The sequence below is a fragment of the Rattus rattus genome, chromosome 5, assembly GCF_011064425.1.
Source record: "Rattus rattus isolate New Zealand chromosome 5, Rrattus_CSIRO_v1, whole genome shotgun sequence".
In the NCBI taxonomy this organism is placed as follows: domain Eukaryota; kingdom Metazoa; phylum Chordata; class Mammalia; order Rodentia; family Muridae; genus Rattus; species Rattus rattus.
This window is the reverse complement of record NC_046158.1, coordinates 91,081,096-91,094,492: the sequence shown is the minus strand read 5'-3', so window position 1 is coordinate 91,094,492 and position 13,397 is coordinate 91,081,096. Positions and strand designations below refer to the sequence as shown.

Here is a 13,397-nt window from a genome sequence, read left to right as displayed (position 1 = left end):
TCTCGGTGCCATGGAGGGTTCTCTCGTGCCACAGAGGGCTCTCTCGCTATATCTTTCTAAATGCTTAAAGGTTTACAAACTATTCAGGCTTAAAAATAAATAATTAAATTTTTCAAAAAGCAAGACCTCACGTAGCACAAGGCTACCTGTAAGCTCTCTGTGTACTTTGAACTCCCAATCCTTCTACCTAACCCTCCAGCATGCTTAGATTGTAGGAATATGCCAACCCAGAGCTTATGTCAACTTCCTCTAACTGGAGTTGGGGAAACCTAGAAACTGACGGTTTATTCTCACAGTCATAACCTCTTTGATTGCTTGCAAGGAAATGTGGACTGCAGGCTCTGGTCCTAAATCTATGACTTATTTACCTCAAAGAAGTGGACGCTCTGTGATGACCTGGGCTCTTGGATTATCTCTTTTGCTAGAGAGAAGGGGCCTAAGATTATTTTTTTAAGTTTATAATTATTGGTCAGGGGGAATATTGGGGTTCTCTCTACCTTCTAGAGATAAGAAATTTCCAATTCTCAGACATGCAGCTCTCACAGTTGTCTTAGAGGAGTTTTAGCATATCTCTTGGCTTTAAATGCATTGGGTTTTTCTATTTTTCTTGTGATAAGATGCACGCTTTCCTGTTTTCAAGTGTACAGTTCAGACTCATGGAAGCCTTTTATAATGTTCTGCAACCAGTGCCACATTCACCTCCATAGCTCCTTCCATTTCATCAAACTAAGCCCTGCCTGTATCATGGTAACTCCTTGTTCCTCTCTCCCTGGAGCTCCTGGCAGCTGCCATTTTTCTTTCTGCCTATACGGTTTTACTGCCCTTGTGACCCGAGTTAAAGCGACACAGTATTTGCTCTCCATGGCTCACTTGTCTCATTTAAGGATCTTTAAGGATCACCCATTACGTGGACCTGCTCTATAAGAAGCCCTTTCCTCTCTTGCCCAGTTATTCATTGAGACATGCTTAGCTTGCTTCTATATTTAACAAGTTAGGAACAATGCTGCTGTGAATTTGGATTATACAACTGTCTATCAAGGTGATCTGTAATTTTTGTATATAGGGCCAAGAATGAAATTACTGCATCTTATGGAAATTCTATTTTTGTATTATTTTCTTAAGAAGCAACTATCCTATTTTCTATGGTGTCTAGTTTCGATTCTTTTTACTGGTATTTGCTCAATGTGGTCCAAGTTTTCTCTACTTAAATGTATGTCCTTTTCATATTATATTTATTTGGGTTTTTTTTTTTCAGTGTAGCCGTCACCCTGCTGCGTGTACATGGACACTCACTTTTGCACTATTCTTGGCAGGTCGTAACCTACTTGGCAGGTTGTGGCCTTCAGAGCTGCCCCATGCTTCTGGCCAAAGGATACCCTGACGTTGGTTGGAACCCCATCGAAGGAGAGCGTTACCTGTCCTTCCTGAGGTTTGCCGTCTTCGTGAACAGTGAGTCCCATGTGCCCCCTGCCTCTCAGACCCAGGCTAAGATAACTATGGCTATATACACAAAAAGAGCACCCTTCACTGCTTCTGTCATTCAGTAGAATAGGTTCTAACTGTGGTTGGCAACTGGCAAGAGAACTCTCAAGAAAACAGGCCAGACAAGCATCAAGGGGAGAAACTAGTGACAGATCCGGCAAGAAGCTCACTGCGTGAATGGGCTTGGACTTCCCTTCTCTCTGTACCTCCTCTCCTCTCCTCTCATTTTACAGAGTTAATGAGCATCCGCCTCCAGGACCTTAGACTAGTCTATGAGTAGGGTGGGGAGAAGAATGAAAAAGTAGATGGCAATTTCAGAAATAAATGAATAGCTATTAAAGGTAACTCAATCCCAAGGGACAATTGCCACAACTGCCTATATATTATTACTCTTGGCACAAGTCATCTTGTGTTTGCAATAAATTCTGGTTCTACCAAAACACTTTCATCGTACCAGAATTAGAAGCCAACATTGTATAAGACCAGTGGACTACTTTTTTGAAAAATAGATTGTCAACCAAGATTTTGTTACTTTTGTTACAAGAATAATTCACTTACAATTGCACTACAGCTATATCTCTCTGTTCCAGCCACTAGACCCAAGCTTCTCTCCTTCTCAGCCTTTCTAGAACATTTTATTCTTTCAAGGCCAGTTTTGGTACATCCTCAAACAATGTTTCACGTCTTGTCCAAGTAATCATACTCCAGAATTGACACAGAATTAGTATATCAGGACACAAAGAAAGACTGAGAAAGAAAGGAAGGAGAGAGAAAAGTAAATGGGGAAAGGAAAGTGTTAAGAATCCAGGGTCCGAGGCTGGAGAGATTTCTCAGTGGTTAAGGGCACTGGCTGCCCTTCCAGAGAACTGGGATTTGATTCTTAGCACCCGCATGACAGCTCCAGTCTTGAGGTATCCAACTTCCTCTTCTGGCCTCTGTGGGCACCAGGCATGCATGAAGTACAGAGACACACACGCAGACCAAACACCCATGCACATAATAAGTAACTAATTGTGTTAAGAATGAAGGACTGAAGAGATTGCTCGGCCATAAAGAGTGCATACTGGTTTTGTAGGGAACTAGAGTTCAGGCTCCATTAGGCAGCTTGTGACCACCTATAACTCTAGCTCCAGGGGATTTGACACTCTCTTCTGGCCTCAAAGGACATCCACACACATGTGCTTACACCTGCGCACACACAAACACACACGTGTATACACATAAAAAACCTTAAATTATTTTTATGTATGTAAATTGCATGACAGGAAAACTGGATGCAAGCAGGTTGAATTTTTTCATCTCATCTGCCTTCATAGTCAAGATCAAGAATTTCATAAATCATTTAGTGTAACTGTCAGCTTGAAGGTGTCCATTGGTTATGGTCCTATGTAGATTACATGAATTCCAGCACTTACTTTTGCTGGTTAGGTATGACCATCATGAACTAAGCTCTGGACCAAGGTATGATCAGTCCCTCTTATTACCTTCATGCTGTTTATATCTTTTTAACATAGTCTCCTTCATATGTTTTCATAGTACAACAAGTTGTAGCAAACTGTATATACCTATAGACTTTAATACTTATGATATTTCTATATTTGTTTGGGACAAAGTACACCAGCTTCTACTTTAAAAGTAATTCAGAGTCTTTTAAAGAGGACTATATGTACACAGAGATTGCTATTAAAAAAATACAAAACAAAACAGGTAAATGGAGTAAAGACAGGGTGGGAGCACTCAAGAACATAAAGAGGACAAACTTGTCCCTTTGAGATGATCAGAGAGGACACTGTGAAGGAGGCAGTGTTAGAGATGAACCTAAAGTGTCAAGTTTCTAGAAACAGGGGCAGGAGAGGTTAGCCAGTGGGAAGGCGGTGTGCACATGCTCTAGAGACTAAGGCACACTGTTCTTAGTAAATCGTGATCTGTTGCTCCAGAAGGTGGCTGTGTGAGTGACAGTAGAGGATGAGGTTTGAAGGGTAGGTAGATGGTTATAATAGGGAGAACATAAATGCCAAGCTGAATTGTTTAGCATCAGCCCTTTGTATAGAGAACTGGGAAACCTTTTTAACAGGAGACAGAGTGACAGGTACCACTGACAGATTCTGTCCTCAGGTTAAATTGAGTTATAATGGTGAAGATAGAGATGGATGGGATTCAATATATTTGAAAGAGATTATAAAGAAAGAATTGCTTGTGCTGGTGGTGGTGGTGTGATGATGATGGATGGATGGACGGACAGACAGACGAATGGATGAATGGGTATGAATGTGTTTTAAAAAAACAAATACTAAGCTGAAATTCTTATCTGAGAGATTTGAAGGTAGAGAGGAAAGAAATTGGGATAAAAGAAAAAATAAAGTGGCTTAGTGTGAAACACAGTAAGCTTATTTTAGATCAAATAATACTGATGTTACTGTGTGCAATACTCAGAGAGGTCCCTAATTTGACTATTAGGATAAGAGATCAATCAACAGAAGGAAATGGCATTTATCCTCAGACCATTTGTAACTGTAATAGTTTATATTTTCTCAGGAGATTGTACAAAGACAGTTACATGGGGAATTTTTTTTTCAAGTGATAGTTTTAAATACCTACAGAACAAAGAGTGTCTCAGTCATATTTATATGGAAGCCTTCAGGATAGAATATGGATTTATCTAGAGTTCAAAATCAGCTATATCATTTACTTTCTATGTAGATTTAAACAAGTTAATGAAACCTTCCAACCTTAACCTTTTAAATAAATAAAGTGGGGGGAAACAATACCATGTATCTTAAAGTTATTTTAAGATATAAATGAAATTAGCCACAGAAAACTTGGTTATCACAGTGTTACAAAATACAGTAAGGTCTGTAGCTGTGTTATTTACCATTGTCTCTCAAGATCTCTGAAAGTTCTGTAGCATTTCAAATTGGAAGAATAATAGATTTTTCTGAGACTTCAAAGTACCATGCAAATCCTTAAGATATGAAAGTATTTAAAAAAAAAAAAAAAAACACTGTGATTACTTTCCTGGCGTCTGTTGAACAGAGAGATCCCCTGATTGCTAGTGAAAGAGTAAGGTGATATAAAGAATCATGGTGTATGGTATGAATGTCATGGTGTGTCATAGTGAATGATGGTGGATGGTGATGGATGGTATTGTAGGTGATGAAGCTGTTCATAGTGAGTAAGTCTTAGTAAGTGATGGATAAGGGAGTTCTTTGTAGATAACAATGAATGATGGAGGAGGAGGATTTGGAGAGTATGAAGTGTTCATAGTGGTTGGCAGTAAATAAAGGTAGATGACACGGGAAGTTCATGTTGGGTGATGGTGTTAAATGATGATGGTGAATGGTGGAAGAGTTTAAGGTAAGTGATGGTGAACAATGATGGTTGATGATTTTGAATGATATAAGTAATAGTCAAGATGGTAGGCGATGATAGAGGTGTTCAGGGCAGGTGACGTTGAGAATAGTGACAATGGATACTGTTTATCGGGATGATCGTTATAGATCTTGGAGGATTATAACTTGCATTGATGGCAGGCTTATGGGAAATGTCCTGATAGTAGAAGGTGACATACGTGGTAGCAGATAGAGATTCTAGATTAGGTTATGTCGAATGAGAATAAGGGTTCTTTTAACTGGTGGTATAGTGAGGCTAGAATATTACCATTCCCATAGTGGTCATTACAGGTTGTGGAAATGATCAAGGTTAGTGATGACAGTAAAGACAGTGTTTAATAATAGTGTAGATGGTAATGGATACAGAGGATGATAAAAACTAGTAATTATTGAACACTTACCACATGTAAAACTGTTCAATATACTTTTATATACATTCACTATTAGATTATAAAATAATCCAGTGTTACAATATCTTAGTCTATTCGGGCAGTTGCAACAAAATTTTGTTGACTGGTTAGGTGTTATGGTTTGTATATGCTCGGCCCAGGGAGTGACAGTATTAGAAGGTGTGGCCCTGTTGGACTAGGTGTGGCCTTGTTGGAGTAGGTGTGCCTGGGTATGGGCTTTAAGACCCTCATCCTTGCTGCCTGGAAGCTAGTATTCCGCTAGCAGCCTTCAGATGAAGATGTAGAACTCTCAACTCCTCTTGTACAATGCCTGCCTGGATGCTGCCTTGATGATAATGGACTGAACCTCTGAACCTGTAAGGCAGTCACAATTAAATGTTGTCCTTGTAAGAGTTGCCTTGGTCATCTGTTCATAGCAGTAAACCCTAAGACACTAGGTTATAAAAAAAAAACAAACATACATTTCTTTCTAAAAGATTATAGAGTGGGAAGCCCAAGGTCAGAGTACCAGCAAAATAATTATATAGTGTAAATGGATTTTAATAAACTCTTTTATTTATTGATATGACCCATGCAGCCCCTCAGTAATCAAGGCAGAGTCCTATGAATTTATTTAATCAACCAAGCACAATTACTAGGGGTTACCCTTAATCTATGTTTTCTAGTGCTAGACTGTCTACCCAGCTGCACTACCCAAGTACTTACAGTTTGAGTCTTCCCAGGTTATTTCTGCTCTCTCAATTTTCAGGGGCGGTTTTCACTCAAGCACAGGCTCCTGGTCCATCATGTCAAATGGAGACCTTCTGTCCTCTCCACCTTCTCTCTCCTTTTTTCACCCTCCTTCTTTCTTCTCTTTGTGGTCCCTACCTGCAACCCCCAGCCTGATAAACGAAACCTCATCTACCTTTAGTTTCCCCAGTGGCTATAGCCACTTTTATTTAACTAATAGCTTTAAGTTGGGGGACAAAGTTTCCATAGCATCATTTGGTATATCTGAGGATCTGCTCAACAGGAATACATAGCTACACCAGACCAGTCCCCAACATTTTCCCCTTTTAGTCTAAACAAAAGGCTCTTTCTCTTACACTAGTAAATATCCACTAAGAAAGATTATGAAGACTGTTAGGCAAGATATACACTCACAAAGTCCAGTCCATCTGTATTTGGCAACTTTGGATAAAATATTCTATTATCTACTCTATCTTGGTGAGTTCAAAGTTTTGTACCTAAATCGTTTTCTATTAAAACTTCTATTACTAACCTAAAATGTTTTCTTAGACCTAAATCCATCTTAAATCCTAAACGACTTAAGTTTAATTGTGAGACTCTAACTCTCTAGTCGTTAACCTCATCAGAGACCTAATAAAGAATAAATATTGCATGAGTGTGTAGGAAGTGCAGGCAAGCAGCTTCCAAAACTACAGTAATGACAGAGAGAGTTGGATGCCTGAACATTCCCCCAAAATCTTTCTAAAATGTTGGAGCATCTATCTTCAGCCTCCTGGCCCAGTACATTTGATGGACCTGTATTTGTTAAGCTTGAATTTTAAAGGACTCCTTACCCTGTCTTGGTAGAGCTCAGCAGTCAATTTTCCCGCATCTTGTTTGCCCATTTCAGACAGCATTTTGCCTACAGTTGAAGCAAGAGCTGTTTGCTGCCAAGTGGCACCTTGCCACATTTGAAGCAAACTCCATATGGAGGTTCTCCAATGCTTAGCATCTTCTTTGAAGTAGACTGGGGGTGCTGCCAGTAGCAGACCTGTCTTATTACCGAAAAAGATCTTTTAATAATAAAATAACTTTAAATGCCATATTCTGTATGTGTCTGAGGTTTTTGAAGACCTTCTATCTATTCATAGACTATCTGAATAGGCAAACTTTGTTTGATTTTAGCTATTTACTATCTAGGCAGCATATTTTGTGATAAATTAGTCTAATATATAACATGACCATGGCTGTCTATTAACTTGCATTTCTTAATTATCCTAAACAGTTTTTGATAGCAGCTTTAAAGAGGACTAGAACTTTACATTACATTCTTAACAATCATTTAGGTGGTGGAGAGATGGCTCAGTGCTTAAGAGCACTGGCTGCTCTTTCAGAGGCCTGAGTTCAATTCCCATCAACCACATGGTGGCTCACAACCATCTGTAATGGGATCTGATGCCCCCTTCTGGTGTGTCTGAAAACAGCTACAGTGTACTCATATAAATAAAATAAATAAATCTTTTTAAAAAAATCATCTAGGCACAATGCCTCAAAAAGTGTTGAAAACAATGTATACATAGTATGTTTTAACAAAAACAACCTCAAATTTTGTATCAGCATACAAAGATCTATATCAGTGTAACAAAATGTAACCTCAATATACAAAGATCTATACCAGTGTAAGATTATTGGCTATAAAATGTTCTTCAGTTCTCAACCCTTCTCCCGCTACAATACACTGTCTACTTACTACGGTAACAAATATCATAGCTGAAATAGCAAGGTTCTCTGGAAGTCAGTTATAAAAATGCTACTCCTGTTCATAAAGGCCACACTGATGAGCTAATAATTCTCAAAGGTCCCACCTTTAAACACTATTTCATTGAGAATTAAGATTCAAGCTATGAATTTGGCAGCATACATGCATTTATCCCATAGCTGTAGGTACAGTTGTCTTCATAATCTTAAAGGTAAGTCCTGGAAGTTTGAAGAGATTAAATGTTTTGCTTCAAAGCTGTGTCAGTAGAAGGGCATAGAAACATGAGTAAGGATGGTCCAGAGGCCAGCTCCCTGAAAAGCAAAATAAATGACATTTTCTCCTCTCAGTTTGTCAAGACCTGTGGTATAGCCAGATGTGGCATAATTCTGGTACTCAGGAGGCTGAGGCAGGAGGATTTCAAGTGTGAGGCTACTTTGAGTGACATGGTCTCTTGGAATGAGAAGAGAAAGAAAGGAAGGGAAGAAAGAAGAATAATTATATTGTTTATATTTTTAAAAATATTTTAAACCCTTTGATATCAAAATGATACAATTGGAGAACTCTAGTATTATTTTAATGGAATATTTTAATATTTGATATGACCTTTCTAAATAGGATTTTAATAAAAGTAATTTCTTAAAGCAGATCCTTTCCTCTATTGCATTTACTGTCTCTTGATTGCCTTGCATAAAAGCCTTGGGTTGTGTTTATTTCTGCAAGAAATGAAGTCTCTATGTACCTGAAAATGGCAAACTCTGGAGCCAGACACAGGATTTGCCTGTTTGTCTATGACAAGCCACTTCCTACTGTCGGAACTAAGAAGGAGAAGATCTCATACCAGGCCACAAAAGTGGAAGATATTCAGAGCTTTTTTTTTCCTACTCAAAGCAGAAAGTAGGGCAGTTACGATTAGAATTGTTATGAAGGTATCTGAAGTCATTGCTAAAGGTTCTGTATCCTGTCACACCTACACATGCAGTGCACATCTATGTGTGGCTATGCCACGAAAGATGGCGTTTGCTGGAATTTGATAAAGTCAGTCAGTGTATGAATGTATAGAGAAGCAAACTGTATTAAATAACATCTTGAAGAAAGAAACAGTTGTATCTCTTCTGATCTCTTAATTTTTGAGATCACTTAATTATATTGTGTCCCCTTAAGTGTTTATAAAGAGGTCATGCTGATGGATCCTGCAGCTCTTTGGGATGCATACACCTACTAGGGTTAAGAGTACAAAATGGTAGAGCGCTTGCCTAGGAAGCGCAAGGCCCTGGGTTCGGTCCCCAGCTCCGAAAAAAAGAACCAAAAAAAAAAAGAGTACAAAATGGAATCTTAGCTTTAATGCTCATACAAGGTGTAGGTGCTTGAGAACCATCTTGTACACTCTGTCTGTACATTCATGGAGTCAGAAAGGATTTATTAACTTTTCTCACGACCAGTACTAAAAACCAGGGGTGCTCAGAACAAAAATATATAATAGATGGCATTTGTTCTAAAATTTACAATATAGTTGGAAAGATCCAACAAAGTATCAAAAATATCACCAACAACAAAGGACTATTGTAGAAGGGTAAACGTTAACAATGTCATTGTGTACCCAAAAGATACTACCAACTAGGATGATAAGAGATGCTCCATTGTTCCTAGATCAGCGACTAGAAGGTCTGTGATAGTTTGAATCAATGAGATAATCAGCTAACCCTCTCTGGCTTGCTCTTGTCTTATCACAGTGGTTACAAACAGATGCCTAGCTTCTCCTCAGAACAAGAGGAGACGTAATGTCTTCAGTGCCTACGATGATTTAGTTTGGTCAGGTCTTCTGGAATGATATCGAACGTGGCATTTACTGAGAAACATGTTTTGAATCTTAGCACTCTTAATGAACCCCATGTGCTCTCTCACTCCTAGGGGATCCCTTTTTTTCCCTGGGACTAGTTGAAATCTGGGAATATGTACAACTTGGGTTCTTGCAAACAGAAGCTGACAATGGTCTGATAATACAGTAATAGGCAGAATTTTCTCTGAACTCATTTCAAGCTTCTCCTTTGAGTGAAATCTACTCATTTATTCAAGGATTCTTAGCTGGGCAGTGGTGGTACATGCCTTTAATTCCAGGAATAGGGGCTTTGGGAACAGGGGGCACAGAGGCAGGCTGATCACTACAAGTTCAAGGACAGCCTGGTCTACAGAGTTAGTTCTAGAACAGCCAGGGCTACACAAAGAAACCCTGTCTTGAAAAAACTCTTTTGTAGATGAGGTTGTAGCTCAGAGCAGAATACTTGCCTAACATGCTCAGGCCCTGGGTTCAATTCTAAGCACTTAAAAAATAAACAATAACTATTTTTGATGCTTAATATATGTCAAAATTAGCAAAACTGTGAGCACATAGGATTAGATAATTCATAGTACTCTGTTCTTATAAAATGTGCAGGTTAATGTGAAAAGCAGGCCAAGGAAGGGTTTAAGATGACCACTTTTCCAGGGCTCTCATGTTTTAAGATACTCCTGAAGAATTTCATAAAGTTCCCCAAGTCAACAATTTATGACAAGAGAATGGGAAGAAAGAAAACATTGCATGCAAACAGACAACAACAGAACTGTAGTTATAACATAGGGAGTAAGAAAAGATAATAGATAGAAGATGAGATCAGTGAGGTTCTATTAATTGTCCCTGGAGTCTGACACCTTTACTGACATAAAATGGAGAGAATCATTTCGTCCAACTGCTCAGACATATTAGAAAGAAAGCCATGGCATTAACAATCCTGTGTTGAGAGCCTTTGAAGAAAGGGACTTTGGGCATCCACACAGTTGTTAATTTCATTTCTTATTTGGAGTTCCAGCAAAAATATTGTGGATGTCCTTGGGCAAAAGCAGTTTACCTCAAAATGTTCTTTCTCCCTTAACGAATACCCCAAAGCTCAACATTCAGCTTCACCAGAGTAGACTTACACTCCTCTGTCCCCACTACTCCATGAAGCCTTTGCAAATTCTTCTTCTCAGTCCCCTGTCTAGTCAGCCACAGTGGTTAGATTCTGTTCTCTTCCTCTTGAAGAGTACATTTGCATCCCCAACATATGTCCAAATTAAAATAATCAGGGAATAGCTTCCTGGGTCAGTTCTCAGAGTCAACCTAATTAGCTAAATTCTGAAGATGTGAAATTTGGATTAAAGGGGGCTAATTGGGCAAATTAGCTTAGATGTAATCTCAATATCCAACTCTGATTTCTCAGCTTCTGCTTCTGGTACTTCTGTATCCCATAAACTCTATGGTGCTAATTGCTATGGGATGAGCTGAGCTGAGTACAGCATGCTGATTAGAAAATGTGCTAACCTTCAAGCACTGCCAGTATGAGCTAAAAACATCAGAGTGCAATCTTTGGGTCAGCCTTGTTAATAAGGCTGGATTTTACCTTCAATTTATATATATATATATATATATATATGTGTGTGTGTGTGTGTGTGTGTGTATATATGTATATATATATGTATATGTATGTGTGTGTGTGTGTATATATATATATATATATATATATATATATATATCTCCTGCTAAGAATTACAGGCTAGAAATATTTGAAAGTCATGACATACAATGCATCTATGTCTAAGAGTACTTGTTTTTTAATATGTTGCTCCTTCCTGTACTTCTACTGAAATCTCCCTACTGTGAGTATGCTATATCAGGATGTATTGAGAATATCAGGCGGAACTGACATGCTATTCTTTTTTAAAATATCTCTATATTTAATACTGGAGAATTTCATACATGCACACATGTGTTTTGATCAAATCAATCTCCCTTTCAAACCCATACCCCCACCACTTTTCCCTACAGGTATTCTTTTATTTAACCTTTGGAGCCTAATTAGTGCTGCCTGTATGTGCAGAGATTGTGCTCTTTGGTCACTTATATTGGGTGAGACTTGAATAGACATTGTTTGTTTTGAGAAAGAATCTCACTGTCCATTCCAGGCTGGACTTGAACATGCCAGTCTCTTGACTCGGCCTCCTAGCCCTAGGGTTATAGGTATAGGCTTCTGTGCCTAGCTCGAGGATGGAAAATACCTTCACAGATTCTCCAAACTCTCCATGAAGAAATAAACTAACTATATGACAATTAATGAACAATGAGGAGCTGTTTAAATTCAGTTTAGTGAAAAGTTCTGGATCAAGTGAACATAACTCTAAAACATTCTTACAATCCCACAAGAGCTCCCATTTTTATATCCCTAATTGTAGTACTAGATGAATTCCAAGGCTATGAACAAGCTGACCAAGTGCCTTACCCCTGAGCTATATGCTCAGGCTTAGTTATTCCAAATAAAACACTTTCATGAAACAAAATTTAAACTGCCCAGATATTTTTAAAATAGGTCTGCAAATGATCTGATCTTCCTCCCTCTAGATTGCAAAGCCTAAATCTTCCTCCTTTAAGTGTGAGCTAGGTTTAGTAAAACACTTTGAATGATTAAAATACTACAAGATGAGCATATGTAGCCAGATCATTACGAGGACTACAGATTCAGCCCTGCTCTCTTGATCTGTGGGAAGCCAGTAGCCATGTCATGAGGATACCCAGAAACTCCCCCAAAGGGGTCAACGTGGTAAGGAACTGAGGCCTGAGTCTGCCATCTAACAAGCAATTGAGGCATCATGCCAACAACCATATCATGAACTTAGAAGCTGAACCCTCAGCTACAGACAAATTGCCAGAAGACCGCCGCTGAAACCAACCTGAGGCTGTAACTTCAAATGCATCCCAAGCCAGGACCACCTAGATTAGTTACTCCCGAAGTCCACACCTATGGAAACTGAGCTGGATGGTTATTGTGTTAGACTGTGATGATATCAGGAATACCTTCAGAGGACTTAAGAACTCCATAGCCAGCCATGTGCACTTTTAATCTCAGCACTGGGAGGTGGACACAGGCAGGTCTCTCTGAGTTTGAGGCTAGCCTGGTCTACAATGAAACTTCAGGACAGCCAGGGCTCTGTTATACAGAAAAACTCTATCTTGAAAAACCAAGAGGAAAAGAGAAAACCCCATAGCTATCCAAATGCTCACTCTCTAACAGTTTACCACCCAAGAAATACTTAATGGTTTTGAAGAAAAACATTTTTATTTAGGCTTCATGTAATACGCATTTTTGAAAAAACAAGCATTTGAGTCTGGCTCAGGGATCACATTCTCAAACATAAACTAGGTTTTCGCCGGAGAAAGAAGGTATGTTTTATAAATTGCTTAAACAAGCTGTAACTCCACTTTGGAATGTAAATGGTTCTGAGACTCGGCAGCTCTCCTGTCCTAACTGTTCCTTTTCCCTTGTCACTGGCCAGCTCATCCTTGGTTTCTCCAAAGAAAAAATGCAAAGAGAGCACAGAGTGCTCTGCCCTGTGCCTTTTCTCTGAGCTATTACCAGAAAAATTTATCCAGCAGATTCTTCATTTCAACCAAAGACTTCTGATATCATGAAATTAGCCCTATAAATTCAGATTGTTCTGGGACGTGTACTTTACTCCATGAGAGTCACCGAGTAAAGAGCTATGTTATCATTTCCCCAGATGAGCTGTGGCATGATGGCTTAGTTATCTTCTTACCACTCAAGGAAGGAGGCCAAGTGTTAACTCCTCAGTGCTTAGTAAGAT

The 13,397-nt window shown here is 38.9% G+C and overlaps 1 protein-coding gene across 4 annotated transcripts in view; it reads left to right on the top strand.

Moving 5' to 3' along the window:
• The window catches only part of Ryr3 (ryanodine receptor 3), a 528,612-nt gene that overhangs the window by 380,279 nt on the left and 134,936 nt on the right, over window positions 1-13,397 (top strand). For all 4 annotated transcript variants that reach the window (XR_004388016.1, XM_032903887.1, XM_032903885.1 and 1 more), the window contains exon 43: window positions 1,314-1,449. Coding sequence is in view for 3 of the 4 variants with exons in the window: in XM_032903887.1 (XP_032759778.1) it covers window positions 1,314-1,449 (136 nt within the window). In the remaining variant the exon portion in view is untranslated. The remainder of the gene's footprint in view (window positions 1-1,313; window positions 1,450-13,397) is intronic.